The sequence below is a fragment of the Typopeltis vanoorti genome, chromosome 19 (genome assembly GCF_054136105.1).
Source record: "Typopeltis vanoorti isolate ZY-2024b chromosome 19, IOZ_Tvanoo_1.0, whole genome shotgun sequence".
Lineage (NCBI taxonomy): Eukaryota > Metazoa > Arthropoda > Arachnida > Uropygi > Thelyphonidae > Typopeltis > Typopeltis vanoorti.
Window position 1 is genome coordinate 22,299,263 of NC_143567.1, and position 20,716 is coordinate 22,319,978.

At 39.4% G+C, this 20,716-nt stretch overlaps 1 protein-coding gene across 2 annotated transcripts in view; it reads left to right on the forward strand.

Moving 5' to 3' along the window:
* LOC150095906 (uncharacterized) overlaps positions 1-20,716 on the forward strand; it is a 271,111-nt gene that overhangs the window by 147,292 nt on the left and 103,103 nt on the right. For both annotated transcript variants that reach the window (XM_090409259.1, XM_090409260.1), the window contains exons 5-8: positions 920-1,110; positions 12,949-13,027; positions 13,132-13,260; positions 19,003-19,125. In XM_090409259.1, coding sequence (XP_090265385.1) covers positions 920-1,110; positions 12,949-13,027; positions 13,132-13,260; positions 19,003-19,125 — 522 coding nt within the window. The remainder of the gene's footprint in view (positions 1-919; positions 1,111-12,948; positions 13,028-13,131; positions 13,261-19,002; positions 19,126-20,716) is intronic.

Consider the following 20,716-nt stretch of genomic DNA (forward strand, 5'->3'; position numbering starts at 1 on the left):
AAGGTTATGTGGTGAAAAGATTGGCGGCAGTTTACTGCATTGGTGGAACTGCTCCAGGAAATTGATGAGGCATGAGATTTAGGAGTGTTGGTGGATAAGGAATTGAAATTTAGGGGACACATTGCAAAAGTGGCCAAATCAGCTCATCAAATCACTTGGTTGCTGAAGAATACATTGACAAGCAGAGACAAGCAGGTTATTGTTCCTCTGTATCGAGCCTTGATAAGACCCCATCTCGACTACTGTGCCCAGATTTGGTCACCTAGGTTTCTTCTTGATGGGGAGGAGGTGGAGAGGATCCAGAGGCGAGTGACCAAGATGATAGCAGGTCTGTGGAATGAACCTTATGAGAACAGGTTGGGGATTTGTGGGTTGCAAAAATTGGTTGATAGGCGGAGGAGGGGAGATATGATTGAGACATTCAAATTACTGAATGGTTTCTATAAAATTAATTCAGAAGATATTTTTGAGAACAGGGCTGGTTGTGGGAGGACTAGGGGCCATCCATGGAAGCTGGGCAAAAGTGTGGTTAGTAAAGGTGTTAGAGCTGGGTTCTTTACTTTTAGAGTAGTGAATGAGTGGAATGCGCTCCCTGAGTCTGTGGCGGATGCTGTGACAGTGAATGAGTTTAAGGCGAGGTATGATAGATACTGTATGAATGTCGAATAGTTGTGATGAATATGATTTGGAGCCTCCCTCGATGAGTCTAATGACTCCCTGGAGTTGCCCGTAATAATAGTAATAGTAATAATTTTATTTTTTTTACAGATATGGTGTAGTTGATTCAAAGTGAAGGTTAGTGACTAATGAAGTGCCACAGAGCTCTGTTCTTGGGCTGTTGCTATTTAATGTGTATATTAATTCATCAGTTATTCATAAAATGAATACAAACAAATATTTTTTAATGATTTTTTTTAAGCCTCAGATGAAATACCAACATTACTACACTTTGCTGCACATTATGGATTTAAGGAAACAATCTCCCAGTTGTTACAGTGTCCAGGTGCACTAACAGCATGTAAAATTAAAAATGCAGATAATAATGTTCCTGCTCAGATGGCTTTTAATGCAGACCAATATGAAATTGCCGAAATGTTGGAAACATTTGAAGTGAGTTCTCTTTGATGTTTTCATTTAATATTATTTTTCATTAGAGCTAAAACTTTTTGTAAAAAATTATATTTAAATAGCTGGAAGTAGTTCAGTTTTGTGCTTAAGGAAAAGAAAAAAATTCAAAATTTAATTTGATTTAGTAGATTCATTTATTAGATGTTATAAAAACACACTACCTCATCAAAATGGCATGATATTTTCTTATTCAGGTTGAAGCTTTTTTTGGAATAAAAATATTATTAGTATCATTATTATTATTACAGTAACTTCCATAGAGGAAGTAGATTTGTGGGAAGCCCACAAAATTAGCAACATATGTATCATGTTGAACCTTGAAATCATTTATGCAACCCTTATTTTGCAATGCACTCCAGCAATGTGTTCCACTCACCAGCCATTCTCCATGTAAAAAATAGACTCCTCCCGCCAATCTTTCATCTTTTCCTCCACTTTTTTATAGTCCTTTCTGTATTAAACTGGTAAAATCCTTTAACAAACTTGCAGGTCTCTATTATATCACCTATTTTCCTGCTGTCTACCAGACTGCAATCTACATATCTCAACCACTCTACATGAATGATACTCCAGACTTCCAATATCACTAATCATTCATCTCTGAATATTTTCTAGTATTTCCACATTGCATTGAAAACTAGGAGACCAAATTTGAGCACAATAATCCATGTGTGGTCTGACTAATGGCTTGTATAGAGGCACCACCACTTTCTTATTCCTGCATGTTAATATACTTCTTATTACAGTAGCAATACAATGTACAGTCTTCACAACATTTGCAGAATGTTGTTGTTGGAACATTAGTTCACTGTCTACCATCATCCAAGATCCTGAATCTCATCTAGCTGCTGAAACAGAGCAGCACCGATACAGTATGCAGCCTGATATCTCTGCACCTCAAAGTGTCACACTGCATTTATCAATTTTAAAACTATAATCCCATTTATATGTCCAAACTGAAAAGTTTATTCAAATCTTCCTGTAGAGAACTAACATCACCAATACTCCTGATAATTCTAACTAACTTTGTATCATCAGCAAACCTTTGAAGAGCACTAGTCAATCCACATGAAATATCATTTACAAGTTGAACAGTAGGGGCCCATGAACAGAATTCTGAGATATGCCACTGTTCCCATTCCTTTTTCTGAGACACTGCTCCATTACATGCAAATTGCTGATATATTCAGAAAGCCAATATTCATTCCCTCTAACCAATCCTATCTTCTGTAGCTACACCAACTTGTCACATAGTAATCTGTCAACTGTCTTAGTAACAGGCCCATCTGTATAATTGCAGTTGTAGTCAAGGTGTTGGAGAAATTGGTTAGGAATAGAATACAGGATTGGGTTGATGGACATGTCATTCTATATGATGGTCAGCATGGATTTGTATATTTATATTCTTCCTTAAAATGATATTCTTGGACCTTTGCAAAGGTGTTCAATAGATTACCACATACGTTTGTGTACAAACTGCATAGGATAGGAACAGATAGTATGTTGGTTAGATGGATTGGAGATTGGCACTCTGAATAATACCAGCAAGTTGTGCATGATGGAGCAGTATCTCAAAAAAAGGAGAGTAACCAGTGGCATGCCCCAGAGATCTGCTCTTGGACCACTGCTGTTTAACTAGTTTGTAAATTATATATCATATGAAATGACTGGGGATCTTCAGTTGTTGCTGATAATGCAAAGTTGGAGAAAATTATAATTAGTACTGCTGATGCTAATTCTCTTCAGGAAGGTGTGGACAGACTTATGTGTTCGTCGAACATGTTGTTTATTTTTTAACGGTATATATTAGAACACAGAAACTAAGTAAATAATTAATTTATTAACTTATCTGACAAACTGTGTTTTTGTGCTCTGAAGATGCTGGTTATAACACTAGCGAAATATCAGCAATAAGTTAATAAATTAATTATTTACTTAATTTCTGTGTTCTAATATATACCGTTCACAGCACTTAAGCCTTACACAGCACTTAAGTTAAAAAATAAACAACATCTCTTCAGGAAGATTTGAATAGACTTTTGACTTGTACAAAAGAGTGGGGTTATAGTTTTAATATTAAGTGCAAGGATTTGCTTTTTGGAATACAGAAATATAAGGCTATGTACTATATTGAAGAGACCAAAACTCAAATCCCATCCACTTCCTGCTGTGCTGCTGGAAGTGGATGGGATTCGAGATTTGAGAGTGATGGTTGACAGCAAACTGAAGTTTAGAGGGCATATTGCAAGTATTGCAAAGACTGCACATCATAGTGCCATTATGATAAGAAGTACTCTAACATGTAGGGATAAGGAAGTGGTTGTGCTGCCTACATAAAGCACTGGTCAGACCGCACTTGGTCTGTTGTGCTCAAATTTGGTCACCTAGTTTTCAATGTGATGTGGAAACATTGGAGAGGGTCCACAGACGAGTGACTAAGACAATATTAGGACTTTGAAATGCTGGCTATGGAGGAAGAGAGAGAGAGAGAGAGAGAGATTGAAAGATGTGGATTGCAGAGTTTGGGAATAGGAGGAAAGGAGGTGATATGATAGAGACATTAAGTTAGTTAAAGGAGTTAGTTCAGAGGGAATTATAAAAGGAGTAGAAAATGAGAAGAGAAGAACCAGAGGCCATCCCTGGAAGTTATGTAAGAGTGTGGAGAAAAGGGCTGTGAAGAGTAGATTTTTTAAATGGAATTGTGAGTGAATGGAATATGTTATTAGAATATGTTGTTAATGCAAGGAGTGTTAAGGATTTTAAGATTTGATATGATAAATATGTTGTAAATTGAATGAGCTTCTCACAATGAGTCTGCTGTCTCCATGGAGGATACAATAATAATAATAATAATTATAACAACATCCAAGAATGTCACTGTAAATCTAGTAGTGGTGGTGGTGGGTGGTAGTTGTGTTTCATTGCAGTTGGTGTATTGAATAGTGGGAATGGATAGTTGTGCGGTAGGTGTCCTCCCTCGATGAGTCTTTGGACTCCCTGGAGGTGTCATGTAATAATAATTTTTGCCGGCCTGGTTGACTGAGTGGCTAGTGTATCCTGTCTTTTGCCAAAAGGCGGTGGGTTCGAATCTCGATGTAGGCAATGATGTTTGTGATTGTCTGTGAAAATATGAGTAGTGGTGGAAGTGGGCTGTAGATGGCATTGGTGTAGATGATGGGAGGAGAGGTTCATTGTAGCTAGTGGATTGAGTGGCAAAGACAGAGCTGTAGAGTAGGTGCCCTCCCTCGATGAGTCTTTGGATTCCTTGGAGGCATTACATAACAATAACAATAATAATCCCACCAATATAATAGTACATTGGATATCTAATCATGCCAAAGTGAATGACTTTACATTTACTGACATTGATCTGACACCCATTTTCCTGTGCCCACAATTCCAGCCTATTCAAATCATTCTGTAAATTCTGCATATCAGCAGCATTCCTGATTACCCTATCTATCTTTACATCATCAGCAAATAGCTGTATGTCACTTGTCAAATCCTTCCCAATATCATTAATGTACAGATTGAATAACGGTGGACCAAGCACTGATCCTTGTGGCACACTACTTGTTACCTTAAATCTTGCAGACTCACATCCCCCTATACCACTTTTTGATATCTGTCAGTCAGCCCTGCTCTTATCCATCCTAATATTCTATAACCCAAACACATTTTCTCCAATTTATGCAACAGTCTACCATCTTGTATTCTGCCAAAAGCCTTAGCAAAATCCCAAAGTTTCATGGTGCATTCTTTCCCCTTGTCTAGTTCAGTGGTAGCATTGTTATAAAATGTGCACAAGTTGCTAAAACATGATCTTCCCTTAGTAAACCCGTGTTGCTCATTGCAAAGTAGAGATTCACTGTCACCCTATTTCTGAATGCAAGCCCTAACCGATTTTTCCAAAATCTTCACCACCACTCCTGAGATACTGATTGGTCAATAGTTGGACATGTCGGTTTTTACACCACCTTTGTGCAATGGAATCACTATACATTCTTTCCATTCCTGCAGAATCTTCCCCATTCTGAGACTCATATTGAACAACCTCATCAAAGGAATAGCCAGTTCAGCTGACACTCTTTTAGTACAATGTGCTAATATCCTATCAGTCCTTATTGCTGAATTCTTATTCAGTTTGTGCAACAGCTCTAATACCTCATCCTTATACACCTGAGTTTCTTCATCCGGTCAACAGGTAGCAGTGAGTTCAGTGTGTACATCAGGTTGATAATTTTCATAACATACATCATCCTTATGCACATGGTATTACTTCCACATTATCCTTTTCTTACTTGCTTAATAAGATTACATATCCATTTGACTCCTACTCTATTTATTCTTCGAACTCTCTCGACACATTCTGATATCGCATCATTTAAGTATTGTTTAAATACTTCCCATGCACTGTTGATATTCTTCCCATCCAGCAACTGATCCCATTCCACTGAACTCGGTATGCTCTTCAGGTGGTCATAATTTCCTGCTTTGTAGTTCAGCATGTAACCTTTTCTGAATGGAACATTCAGAAACTTAATCAATTTCCAAGTGAGTACCGCATGATCACTCTAACCAACCATAGGCAGAGTTACATCTTTAACTGAAACACCCTCTGACACTATAATCAAAAGTAACACTCTTTGACCTCGAGTTCCTTCTTTCACATGCTGCTTGAGGAAGTTGTTCTGCAACAGCTCAATAAATGCATTTTCATTCTTCTCATGAGATTCTACTGCTACCCAATCAATTGGGTAGCAGTAGATTTTGGATAATTAAATTCTACCATTAAGATTACTCTTTTCCCACTCTTCTTTTCTATTTGTTGAAAGTTTATTTTTCACTTGGTTAGAATATAATAAATTTAGTTTAATCCTTTATCCAAGTGTGAGCAAACAAAGTTTGCACCTGAAAGTATCTTCAGGACTGGGGTAAGGTAGTGCAACACCAGGACATCTCCTTGCAAAGGTGGAGCAAGCCACTAACAATCCTATCTCAGTATCTCCCATAATGCAAAACACATCTCCTTGCGGATATGTCTAATCTAAATTTATTATATTCTAACCAAGTGAAAAATAAACTTTCAACATCTTTCTCTAAATCCAGAGTAATTTATTAAAAAGGTGGCACACCATTTGGCAACTCCTATAGGTACAGATGATCTTGCTAATGCTTCTGGCTGGTATCTCCACTTGGGCCTGACTCCCACTGAAGAGACCTCAATAAAGTTCTACACTAGTCTGGGTAGTGGCCCTTCCCTTAATGCATAACATTAGACATATCCGCAAGTCGATGTGTTTTGCATTATGGGAGATACTGAGATAGGAGTGTTAGTAGCTTGGTCCACCTTTGCTCAGAGTTGCCCGGTGTTATTATTATTATTATTATTATTATTATTATTAAACAAGACCTCATGGAGTCAAAGACTCATCTAGGAGGTCCTTTTATCTCACACACATCTCATCATACCGGGTCTTAAACACATTCAAACTCCTTGCAGACACCACACTCTCAGGCAAGGCATTCCAATCATTCACAACTCTGCACGAAAAAAACCTGCCTCTCACTCCCCTACTCACACCCTCTTTATACAGTTTCCAGGGATGACCTCTGGTTCTCCCCTGATCTCCCACTATTCGCTGTAGAACTTCTCCACCATTGATCCTATAGCAACCCCTTACCAACTTGTAGGTCTCTATCATATCTCCCCTCTTCCTTCTCTCCACTAGTCTCTGCAAATTACATCTTTTCAATCTTTCCTCATACTCGACATTCCAGAGGTCAGAAACTACCTTAGTCAGTCGCCTTTGGACCCTTTCCAACATCTCTTCATCCTTCTGAAAACCAGGTGACCAAATCTGGGCACAATAGTCCATGTGTGGCCTAATCAAAGCCTTATACAATGGAACAAGAATCTCCCTACTTCTACACGTCAGTGTCCTCCTCATCATTCCCAGAAGTCTTTGTGTTGTCTTCACAATTTTGGCGATGTGACCCCTAAATTTTAGATCCTTATCCACTATCACTCCCAGATCTCTTATTTCCTCTACTTCCAACAATATATTCTTACCAAGCATAAATTCTGCATCCCATCTTTGTTTTCCAAATTTTAAAACCTTACATTTTGCAACGTTGAACTCACATCCCCATTTGCTTGCCCAATCAATCAATTTATTCAAGTCTTCTTGCAAGGCCACAACATCTTCACTACTCTTTATGGTTCGTCCCAACTTTGCATCATCTGCAAACAACTGAATATCTCCATCCAACTCTTCGCCAATATCATTAATATACAAGTTAAATAGTAATGGCCCTAAAACAGATCCCTGAGGCACTCCACTAGTGACTTTCCTTTTCCTGGATATTGCACCCCCATACACAACTTGTTGATACCTATCAGATAGCCAGTCTCCGATCCAATGCACTAATCTAATATCCAACCCCATCTGCTCTAGTTTGACTGTCAACTTATCATGAGGCACTCTATCAAAAGCTTTTGCGAAATCCAAGTATATTACTGTGTATCCTTCTCCTCTGTCCAAGGAAGCAGTCACTTTATTGTAATAAGTAAGTAGATTACTAAAACACGACCTCCCTTTAGCAAATCCATGCTGTCCATCAAAGATTATACCATTGTTGTCAACCCAACTCTGGATTCTAGTTCTCACAAGCTTCTCCAACAACTTAACCACAACACCCGACACACAGATAGGCCTATAGTTTGATGCCTGAGTTCGATCACCTCCTTTATGAAGTGGCACAATCTTGCCCTCCTTCCACTCTTTAGGGACTTGACCAAGTGCAAGACTCGTATTAAAAAAATATGTCAAGGCAGGTGTCAACTCTCTGGCACATTCCTTCAGAATACGCGGTGATATATTATCAAGTCCCACAGCCTTATTTACATCTAGTTTACTCAACTCCCCAAACACCTCTTGCTCACTTACAGTCAGTCTCTCCTCCCCATCATCAACTGCTCTTAATCTCTCCATGAAGTCACATTCGCAAGATTGAAAGATCTTTATGAACTGCTCATTAAGTATCTCCACCACACATTCTGCAACAGCTGTCTTTATACCATTTCCTCCAATCAATGTCATCCTTCCATAATCATTCTTTCTTTTGCTGGCTACATATCGAAAGAACTCCCTAGGATTCTTTTTAGCTTCATTAGCTAACTGCTGTTCATACCTCTCTTTAGCTACTCTCACCAACCAAGTCACTCTCCTTGCCTGGTCTTTGTAGAACTCATGAAATTGGTTACTTCCACTTCTCTTATGCTGCCTCCACAATGCCCTTTTTCTCTGTATTGCATGCTTAATCTCTTTATTCATCCATCTCACACCTAACTTATTTAACCTTCTCACCCGTGGTATACATTTCGACATTGCATCCACTAAATATTTTTTGAAAATCCCCCAAGCTGCATTGATCTCTTTTCCAGCTAACTCCTCATTCCATGCTACACCTGCAAGCTGTCTCCTGAGCTCTTCATAATCACCCCCCTTGTAGTTCCACATATACCCTTTTTTCACAGGGGTCCTTGCACTGCTGGCAACCACCCAAGTAATCACCTCATGGTCACTTTCACCAATTGGTGGATGATTTGATACCTCATTGATAATTACATCCTCCGATGAGATGACCAAATCCAAGACCCTTAATCCTCTTGTGCCCTCTGTTACATACTGTCTGAGGTAGTTATCCCTCAAAAACTCAAGAAACTCATTTTCTTTACTTCCAGTTGCTATCTCTTCATTCCAGTCTATATTGCCATAATTAAAATCACCCATAATGATCACCCTTTTCTTATTTGCTTGGCTTATTTGACTATACATTTCACTATCACCACCATCCACATTACCAGGTCTATAACAACATCTCACCAAGTATTTGATTCTATTCACCTCTATCTCACACCATACTGCCTCAAAACCACTGGCCCCATTTCCCCCTTGCATCTCTACCTTGTATGGACATAACTCTTTCTCTATCATCAATAGCACTCCCCCTCCCTTTTTACCCCTTCTATCCTCACGAAACACATCATACTTTTCCATCTCTATTCCTGTCAGGATGTCATCCTCATCTAACCATGTCTCACTTATTCCGACAATCTCTGGGTGCACAGACGCAATTAGTGCAACCATTTCATCCGCCTTGTTTCTTATACTTCTAGCATTGGTATACAAACACAACAACTCATTTCTGGATCTACAGCTAGTTCCACTGATACCACTCACTCGATGTGATCTCTCCATGCTGGACTGGGGCCATTTCCCTTTCTGCTTCTTCATTTTAGAACCCTTTGCAATTCCATCTGTTTCCTTTTGATCCCTGATCATCCCATTACTTTCCTGCCTACACATTCTCTCACCTCCTCTTGGAGCATCCACCTTTCTCACGCTGTGTATCCCTGTCCACCCTGAGCCTCCCCGTTTCCCTGCTCCTCTTGCACACCCATTCTCTCATTATCTATACTCATACCACTCACTTCCACATTCATTTCCACTCCTTCAATCTCTCCTGTCTTACTCTCCTGCTCTTCCACATCACTCCCCTCTTGATCTGATTCATTCTCTCTATTCACTTCTCTACCTTCCAGCAGCAGTCTCTCCAAGCGACTCACAGCATAACCACTCAAATGCAGTCCATCGCTCCCATACAGCTCACTCCGTCCCTCAAACTCATTCCACACATTAACAAACTGTACTCCCATCTCCTCACACATTTCAGCCAGAATATCATTCATAATCCTTGCTCTCCGCAAGTTGTACCACCTTACCCCAGTCCTGAAGATACTTTCAGGCGCAAACTTTGTTTGCTCACACTTGGATAAAGGATTAAACTAAATTTATTCTTTTCTATTTGGTTATGCATTTCTTCATCACTAGCAACCGATCTACCAAGTCTGTAACAACACCCCACTATGTAATTGATCTTTTTAGATTCCACTTCACACCAGATGTCTTCAAACTCACTGCCACACAAAATACTGATAGTAGTTGTACTACTATAATCATAGGTCTCGACTCTAACTGGATTCAAGTCATCTGATATCATTAGCAGCAACATCCCCTCCTCTCCTATCTTGTCTATCATTCCTAAAAATACTCACACCATAACCACTCACACCATAACCACCCAACTCTTTACACTCGATACCAGTTAGTATGTCTGATTCTGATAGTCAGATCTCACTAATGCCTACAAACTGAGGTCCCAACATATTGACCAAGGCAACAACCTCTATCCCTTTGTTTCTAATACTCCTAGCATTCATGTATATTTACAGCATAATTGTTGTCCTTTATTAATTTAAAGAATTTATTTAAATTCAGAGTTTATTTCATAAACCATATCATAATGTGCTGAATAAAATATGCAGAGATTATGTAGATTTTCCCATATGTAATACTGAAGATGATGGTATTAAGCAGGGGTGGAGAACCTTTTTCTGCCAAGGGCCATTTCGATATTTATAGCATCATTTGCAGGCCATACATAATTATCAATTTAAAAATTAGCTTGCTATATTTGGTCAAACATTTAATTAACTCACCTCTAATGTGATGGCTGGAACTGCTGTTTGGTAAGGCATGAGATGTTAGCTTTGAAAGAACTGCCCACAGCAGTAAGTTGTGAGCAGTGCATATTTCAATGCATGTCTCTTCAAACTGGAAGATTCATCATTGCTTATGCAACATTTATAGAACTCAAGCAGTGGGAGGTTGTTGTACCTAGCTTTCAGCTTATCATTGCTTTGCAGCTGAATGATTTAATGATGTGTCTGATAACCTTATAGGTTATCAGGCACATCAGTTGGTTCCTCATTGAATGGTGTAGCAAAAACGTTCAATTCCATTTGTTTACTTTTCACATCCTTGAATCTTTCATTAAATGCCTCAATTAGTTTTGCACATTCACCAGCATTTTGGAGTGTCATAGAAGGCTTTTGTCCTTCCAGAGTGGGGAAATGCACTGTGTTATTCCTTTCAAGTTGCACTTTCCACAGCCTTAATTTAGCTTCAAATGATTTCATGATTGAAAGCAGGGAGCTGAGAAGCTGGTTGGAGCCCCCCCCCCCTGAAGCTTGACGTTCAGCTCTAAGAGGTACTTGGTAATGTCCACCATGTATGCTAGATCACACAGCCACTTGCTATCACTTAGTTCCCTGACAGGTTTTCTTCATCTCCATGAATTGCTTGACTTCATCCTGCAGTTCACAAAACCTCATGAGCATGTTGCCACGACTCAGCCACTGCACTTCACAGTGATAAACAAGATCACCGTACTCAGACTCGAGATCATTCAGTAACTCCTTAAACTGGCAGCTGTTAAACCCTCTGCTTTTGACAAAATTTATTCATGTCACTACTGTTGACATGACATTGTTGAGCCACAACGACAGTACACAGAGACTTTCTTAGTGTATATGATACAGTAGCATATAATTAAATCACTTGGATCAAGACTGAGACGATTCAGTTCTTTCTTGACAAATGCAATTAACCCTTTTTGCGAGTCAACCATGGCTAGAGCTCCATCTATAGTAAAGCCACTTAACTTTTCAAATGTTAGCTCAAGTTTTTTCATTGATAAAACAAGTCCTCACCTCTTGTAGTGCTATGCATGGCTTCCAGTAACAGCAGTTCCTCTCGCATGTCAAACTCTGCAGTTATCCCACGAACGAAAACAGCCAGTTGAGCAGCCTTTGTTATGTCCGTTGTCTCGTCACAAGCCAGAGAGAAAAATTGGAAATTTCCTGCAGAATTGTTCAATATTTTTTCAATATCTTATGCTAACTCAGTAATCCGATCTGAGATGGTTCTACGAGACAAACTAACACTCCGAAAAAATTTAATTTTGTCTTTTGCTAACAACTCTGCAGCAGCCACCATGCACTCTTTCAGAATTCTTCCTCTACATGAGGCCTCAGCTTCTTTGTGATTAGCTTGCTCACTACATAACTCATCTGAATAACGTTATCTCTGTCACAATGAGGCCTAGTGAAAACAGCTTGTTGTGATTCCAAACTCTGCTGAAGAGCATTTTATCCAGACGCATTTGGGCTCCCAGTTCATTGAGCTTAGCATGTTTTGAGCTGTAATGACGCTCCAGATTGGCTTTTTTCATTACACTAATGCATTACTACAAACCAGGCACACAGGTTTGCCTTTGACTGTCAATCTTTCCAAGAGAAAAATACTCATGTGTCCATTTCTCTTGGAAAGATTGACACTCTGCATCAACTTTTCTTTTCTTTGTAGTCACCATTTGTAGGATGTCCAGCACTTAAGTTTTAATAACTATCCAGTGTGTGTGTGTGTGCGTGTGTATGTTGCCAGCAATGTGATTATTTTGCTTTGAGCGCTGTTCTAATCCTGCATCTTGGATTTGGAACATATCCAATGTTCGTACCATCGACTCTCAAGGTCTCTTCTGCCACGGTAGCTGTTGAGAAGCATACGTGTCTGTCCCATTATGTACTTGTATGTGTCCTGTCTATCCCGTAATGGACGTTACTTGCTTGTCGTTCAAAATCTACGTCATTATGATTAACTTAATATTAATTTATGTTGCTATGAAAACAGCTCCTAGATTTATTGAATTTTGAGTCCCGTCTGCGGTTGCCTTGGCAGGGCCAGATCAAATGGTTTCAAGGGCCGGACGTTCCCCACCCCTGTTATAAAGTAAGAATATTGTAATTTGTTATTGGTTAATTTTTTTTTTAAATCTTATTAATTAACCATTATTCTTATAATTTTTGAATATTCATTAATAAACTTATTCAGATTTATTTTATTTTTGTTTCAGATACTTGCTGAATCTGAAAAGAGCGAAGTTGAAGCTATTTCAAAAAGATCAGTATCATCACTCTCTCTTTCTATGTATGGTATGCATTTGCCCTTATTTTTGTTTCAAGAAAGAAAGATAACATCATTGAAACCGAATATATATGTATAACCTTTATATAAATATTTTATTACTATTTTGTAGAGTACATGAAAGACTTTCCATTTGATATGTTATTTCCTGATACTTCTCCAATGATGTCATCAACAGTAGATAATGATGCATTAATAGATGATAGCTATCTTCAAATGTCACCTTTAAAATCTTCAAAAGGTAAATCATTATCTACAAATGACTGTATTACTTTTTTTATTTATTATTATTATTATTATCATTATTATTATTACAACCTCCATGGAGTTGGAAGACTCGTCGTGGATAGTTCTTTCGATTGACAACATATTTATCATAGTGAATCTTAAAATTTTTAACACTGCCTGCATTAACAACATATTCCAGTCATGCATTCCATTCACCTCTCAACTTAATTATCAGTTCAACTCTAATCTCACAGAATAAATTTCTCTTCTTTGTTTATTCCTTCTGTTGCTGCTATCCTCATCGCACTCACTCTCTCTATCTCTATAATAAATTTAGTTTAATCCTTTATCCAAGTGTAAGCAAACAAAGTTTGCCCCTGAAATTATCTTCAGGACTGGGGTAAGGTAGTGCAACTCTGAGCAAAGGTGGACCAAGCTCTCATCACTCCTTGTCTCAGTATCTCCCATAATGCAAAGCACATCTCCTTGCAGACGTGTATACTGCTATGCATTAAGGGAAGGGCCACTACCCAGACCGGTTTCAACCTTTATTGAAGTGTATTTAAGTAAAGACCTCTCTAAAAAGTAGACGATCCCGAAAGATTGCCCAACTCAGCTTTGTTCCACTCAGTGACAGGACCCGTCACCAAGAAGAACCTCTCAGCATTGGCTCTACCCAGTGGCAGGCTCATCGCCACCACCAGACATAGCCATAATCTCAGCATGGCTCTACTCAGAGACAGGCAAAAACCTACCCCAAGCAGAGTGTTAGATCGTACTTTGGGGTGTTAATGTTTTTCAATTCTTAATGTGTCTTATAACTACTTTCTCTGTGTTCAGGGATTGTAAGGTTTTCCCTGGGTAACAAACCCTAACAAATTTATATTTATGCTGCGCCAGTTAGAGTTATTATACCTTAGATATGTTCGGGGGCTCTCAAAATGTTGCAGTCGTGGCCCCTTCTCTTTCTTATTTGGTTATATCTTTCTTTCCTCTTTATCATGGTTCGTGGTTTAGTGAGTGGCAAATGTCAATCTCAAGCACAAATTTAATACCAGGATTTCGAATGACAAAACATAAAGTTTTATTTTACACTAATAAAATTACATTAAACATGAAATGATCAATTCTTCTGCTATCTTAATTAGATTAAACCATTCAAACAATATCACATGAAAATCTCGCATATTAACACATTTATCATTCTGTAAGAAAGGCATGCACTTGGGCAATTAATACAAATTTATCTGGACAAAATCTCAGGGAAAAGAGCTAAGGTAACATTTGCATACTAGATTGAGCAAGAATCACCTGACATGGCTCTTCGGACTATCAGTCCAATGTTCCTAAAGTTACTCCGACAAATAAATTGGTTTCAGTTTTTCTTTTAGCAACACTGCTTAATGTGTTTTCCTTCAGCGCTCTCACTTAACTTTAGAAAGGACAAAATTGCCTTACCATTTCTGGCTGCTCACTGTTTCACTGAATCACCACATGCGAGTCACGTGTGCATCCTGGTTGGATCCTTGTTCACACTGCAGATTCCTTTCCTTCCCATCTCATGGATTCACGTGCACTGAAATTTTGCTGTTAGCTGGGAACATCTGAGGTGCTTGTCTGAGATTTCTGGATCCTTCAAGGGGAAACATCACAGTTCGGGTTTCACTTAGACCCGAGCTTTCCCTTTCTAGTCGGGGATCATCCTCACTTCCTGCCTTCTTTTCTTTCCCTGTTTTTCACCTCATGTCCTTCACTCCCTGTCTCCCACCTTTTTCTCCCGGTTTCTTTCGATCATTCACCTTTTTTTTTTTCCAAGGAGCTTACATTCACGGTCGCATCAAATTGCTTCATTGCGAACCCATGAGTGAGCTCCTCTCAGAGAATTAGGTAATCCTTGCTTGTAATGTTCCAATATGGGCTTGCCAAGGTCATGACTAAGAGCATGACCTTGGCAAGCTCTTAGTCATGACCCTGACAAACGTGATGACTAAGAGTCCTGTTAGGCTCTTAGTCATCACATTTTCTTTGTTTGCCGTAGCTTACACATACCATTCCTTTATTTCGATTTATACAAATTATTTTCCTTTATTAAAATTACACACATTAAATATTTCACAATCTTTCCCTTTCAATAAGTAAATGGATATACACTTAATAATTAGATACGCATTCAATACACAATTATATGATACACTTTACACTCAATATACAATTATATAATACACTTTACTTTACTTTACCCATCTTCCTTATTTCTTTCCAATACAATTTTGACCAGCAGTACAGGTATTTTCTCTGGTTTAAAGCTCCTTTCATTGTTAGATCACGAATGAGTATCTGTCTAGTAAAGGCAGGCCTCATTCACGATCTAACAAAGGACCCCCCTTTTATCTTAAAATTTTTCTTTCAAAAAAAAATTTTCTTTAATTGTGTTACCCCCTCCACAAAATTTTTTTTTTTTTCTTCCCCTCCTTTTTTTTTCTTAGCAGCAACCTCTCCTTTCTCTGGGAAATGTTCTCTCGTCTTGCCTGGGTCTCAGCATGTACCTCGACACGGGGTTTAGTGATTCCCCCCTCTCCTTCTGACCTCATAGGCTCCCTTCGATCCTCTCCATGAGTTCCGTCTTCGTGAGTCATCTCTGGGGTCTCTCTGTGTCTCATGAGGCAGGGGAAATATTCATCTGGAAGATGCGCTTCTTCTTCTCCCAGTGATTGCGGATTGTCATGGGGCGAGTTTTCTCTGTTTTTGTATTCATTCCTACCCCTCTGTCTCCTCTTTGTCCCCCAGACATTTTCCAATGAGCCACCGAAACAGACTAACCTCTCGGATCTTTTTTTTTGTATAGCCTCAGGCGGTCAGAATGGACAGTGATGACTTTTCCTCGACTGTTGGTTTCCTTAATTTTAAACATCAAAGGTGTTGTTTTCTCTATTATCTCAAAAGGCCCAGTTGCACCTCTACCAAATTTCCCCCCTTTTCCTTTTCCCTTGAAGCTCTGCTCCATCAGCACTAAGTTACCCTTCCTAAGGTACTTGGTTTTCCTCAGCCTGTTTGCATATTGTCTTGCACACTGGGAATCCCTGTCACTAGACTCAGCCACCAAGTCATAGGCTAGCTTGTTGACCCTAATAAGGTTGTTGAGGTATTCATCAATGTCGGGAAAACTGGTCTCTGCCCTGGAGCCTCTGAAATCATTTGGAAACAAGGGTTCGAAGCCATAGAGTATCGCTGCGGGGGGCCTCCCTGGTGGCTGCATGTAGGGCTGTCCTACAGGCGAAGAGGGTGTGAGGGAGATGAGTATCCCACTCTGAGATCTGCCCCTCTGCCAGTTTTGCTAGTGTGAGCTTCAGAGTGCGATTCATCCTCTTGCACATCCCATTCACCTGAGGGTGATATGGTATGGTGAAAAGTTTCCTTATCCCCAATGATTTGCATAACTGTAGGATTACCGCAGCAGTGAAGTTTGTACCTCGATCTGACAACGGGGTTTCTAGTGTTCCATACCTTGAAAATATCATTTTGAAGAGCTTACTAGCCACTGTCTTGGCCGTCTGGTCCTTCATGGCCGCAGCCTCGGGGAACCTAGAGAACATATCTGTTACTACCAGGATATACTTGTTTCCCCTTGAGGTGGTGGGAAGCGGTCCCACAATGTCCATGGCCATGGCCTGAAAGGGACACAATGGGAGAGGGAACGGTTGAATAGGGGGCCTTACCTGTGATGGGAGACTTCCTTTGACATAAATGACATGAAGACACATATGCCTCCACATCATGTCTCATTCCCTTCCAAAGGTACCTATCTGTCACCCTCTTCCATGTCCTGTGAAGTCCCTGGTATCCTGCCAGATCAGTATCATGGAAGGTGTACAACACCCAAGGAACCATGGCTTCTGGAACAATAATCTTTTCCCTCCACCTCCCTCTGACGCCTTGCTTGGACAGCAGAAGGCCATCACTGTCCAAGTATAAGTCCTCATAAGGCTCTATTCCATGCGATGTGGTTCCTTCATTTGATATTCTTTTGTAACCCCCCCCCACACACACACACACATTGGGTCGGTCCTCTGGGCCTCAATGATGTCCTTCTCCCAGAGCTGGAGCCGGGGGTCGGGTGATGCCCCTTTCACAGTTCTTTGAATGACTGAGATTTGTTCGGCAGTTCCTTTGTTGTCGCTGGGTTTCTCCTCAGCCTGGGGTGACAGTGACCGAGACAGGTGGTCCACGACAATGTTAGATTTTCCTGGTATATAACTAAACTGTCATGTTGAACTCCTGCATCTCCAAAGACCAGTGCACAATCCTTTGGTTCTTATCCTTCATAGATAATATGAACGATAAGGGCTTGTGATCTGATCTGAGGACAATGTTTTGTCCCAGCAGTATGTGACGGAGCTTCTTGAAGCTGTACACAATTGCCAGTGCCTCCCTTTCTATCATGGAGTAATTCTTCTCTGAAGGAGATAACCTCTTGCTGATGAATGCAATTAGTTTGAAAGACTCCCCTTCCACTTGCTCCAGCACTGCACCAATGCATCAGCAGCAAGGTAGAAGGTTTCCCCTAGTCTAGGATAGGCAAGAACGGGAGCCGTGGTTAATGCCTTGTTCAATGCATGAAACGCTTCTTGCTGTTCCTCCTTCCAGGCAAACTTAAGTTTACTAGGGTTTCATCATCTCGGAGCATTGGGGAATAAACTTAGGGTAAAAATTCACCATACCCTGATATTGTCTATTGTAGAAGGGGATTTCACCTTCAGTATGGCATTCACATTGCTCTGGGAAGGTCTTATCCCAGCCCCCCTTACGATATGGCCGAGGTATTCTACTTCCTAGAGGAAAAATTCGTATTTTGAGCATTTGAGTGACAGCCTTATCTAGTTTGTCTAATACCTTTAGCAGGGTGTCAGTGTGTTCCTTTATGTTGGTGGAGTATATCAGCAGGTCGTCCTGGAAGCACAAGACGCCTATGTCTAACAAACCATCCAGCACGTTATTCATGAGGCACTGGAAACTCATGGCTGAGTTCCTGGCCCCCTGTGGAAGTCGGCACAGTTGGTATTTCTGCCACCGTGTGGTAAATGCAAAATACTACCTGTCCTCCTTCCTTAGGGGAATCTGGAAATAGCCAGAGTTTAGGTCAAGCTTCAAGAAAATTCTTGTTCCTTCCAGTCCGACCAACAGCTCTTCAATTGTACATATGGGGAAATCAATAGGCTTGGTGACCATGTTCACCTCCCTTAGATCCAAAACGAATCTCTGGTCACCGCTCGCCTTTTCAACCAGTATAAACGGGCTGTTCCAAAGGGATACTGATTTTGATCTTGGTTAGACTATAATAAATTTAGTTTAATCCTTTATCCAAGTGTAAGCAAACAAAGTTTGCACCTGAAATTATCTTCAAGGCTGGGGTAAGGTAGTGCAACACCAGGAAACTCCGAGCAAAGGTGGACCAAACTCTCATCACTCCTTGTCTCAGTATCTCCCATAATGCAAAGCGCATCTCCTTGCAGACATGTATGCTGCTATGCATTAAGGGAAGGGGCCACTACCCAGACCGGTTTCGACTTTTATTGAGGTCTCGTCAGTGGGAGCCAGACCCAAACGTGGAGATACTAAGGATTAAGCTAAATTTATTATTTTTGATTTGTTTATTTATTAATACTAATTACATGCAATATTAAGTATAACATATTTAATATGCATTCATTTAATGCAACACATATTAAAAATTTAACATAAACATTCTTCATTATAGATATTCTTCAGCCACATGAACTACTTCTGCGTGGATATGAAAATGAAGGTGATATGAATAAAACTAAAACTTTAGAGACTCAAGATTCTGTAACCAGTGGAAAATATGATGAAGTTGAACATGGTATTGGTTTTTGAGCTTTCTTATAGCCAAAGGCACAATTACTGGAATTTAATGTTGTATAAAATAATGTTTCTTAACTACTTACTGGTAAATTGTAAGAGATTCTTTGTCTAAAATAATTACTTACTGGCTGTTTACACTTGACAGTACATTTTTTATGTGAATTCTACCCACAAAAAACAGTAACCTGAGTATATTAACATTAGTGTAGTAAGTGGATTAAAGGTTAGACCATTCAGAACCTGCTCTAGAGACCAAACACAGAAATTTTTTTTTCTTTTTTTTTTCAAACCTCTTTAAGTTTTCAGTTAGCAGGGTAGTGGTCTCACACCAGGTGATGAAATTAATCTCTTCCCATTTAAAAACATTCACAAAATATCCATGCCTACAGTAGGATTCAGACCTATAGCCTGTTGGTTGGAGAGTGAACACACTGGCCACTAGGCCAATGAGACCATCATAAGACATGGATTAAACTTTAGTAGTGTAATCCCTGAATTATCTGAACACAGTGGGAAATCAATTTACTCTATGAATTTCTTATTGAATACCTTGACCATATCTCTGCAGCTTACCAGTCTACTATTTTCATCTGTTAGCATCACTCTTCCTAATTATTCTTTTTTTCCACTTTTCACGTGAATATAACTCTCTAACATTTTTTTTTGGCTTGACTGGTCAATTGTTGTTCTTACTGCACTGTGAACTATCCTTACCAAGTTATCTTAACCTGCTTTTTTTATAGTCCCTATTCAACTGATTATCATCTTTCCTTTATACTTCTCCCACAATGCCTTCTCTTATATTGCATCCTTAATCTTTCTGTTCATGCATTCTATACCTACTTTAATTCAGTTGGGTGATGGTCTCAGACCAGGCAATGAAATTCGTTTATAACCTTCAGAAATTCAACACATCTGTGCCCATGGCAGGATTCAAACCAGCAGCCTATTGGTTGTAAATCAACTACTCTGTCCATGTGGCCAACCAATTGGACAGAGTAGTGTTTTTTTGCTGCATTTTCTTTTTCCCTCTATAAAAACTCTTTCCTCCATTTTGATCCATTTGTCAAGGACCTTAAGCAACATAAGAAAACTGTGTTCCAGATATGGCCAAAAATAGTTAAACAATGCAATATATAGATGCCTGCAGAAGAAGCAGGCATCTCCCTCTTCAATGTTGCACTTAGATTGAATTTTGTTGATAATCTTAAATACCGTAAGAAGCCACCGTATTCCAAATTTCATTGATAAGAATTGAACAAATCAACCTGTGTATATACCTCTTGAGATAGGAACCTGTAATTCACCCCATCTCCATTTTAGTCCAGTTAGACTGAATTTCTCAGAAGTTCTTGAGCAGTTTCAGGATTAGCTATATTTGAGGTTTGAATGAAATGGAATAATATAACTTGACAAGTCGTCTATGGAGAAAGTAATACGCTGAATTCCTCATTTCTTTTTAATCAATTGAGCTGAATTTTTAAGAGGACTTCAAATAACATCAGAAACCATCAAGAAAAAATAAAGCAGTGCTTTTTGAGGAGGTTTTTTTGAGTGCTCTAGTTTCTTATTAGGATTTATTGTTAGTA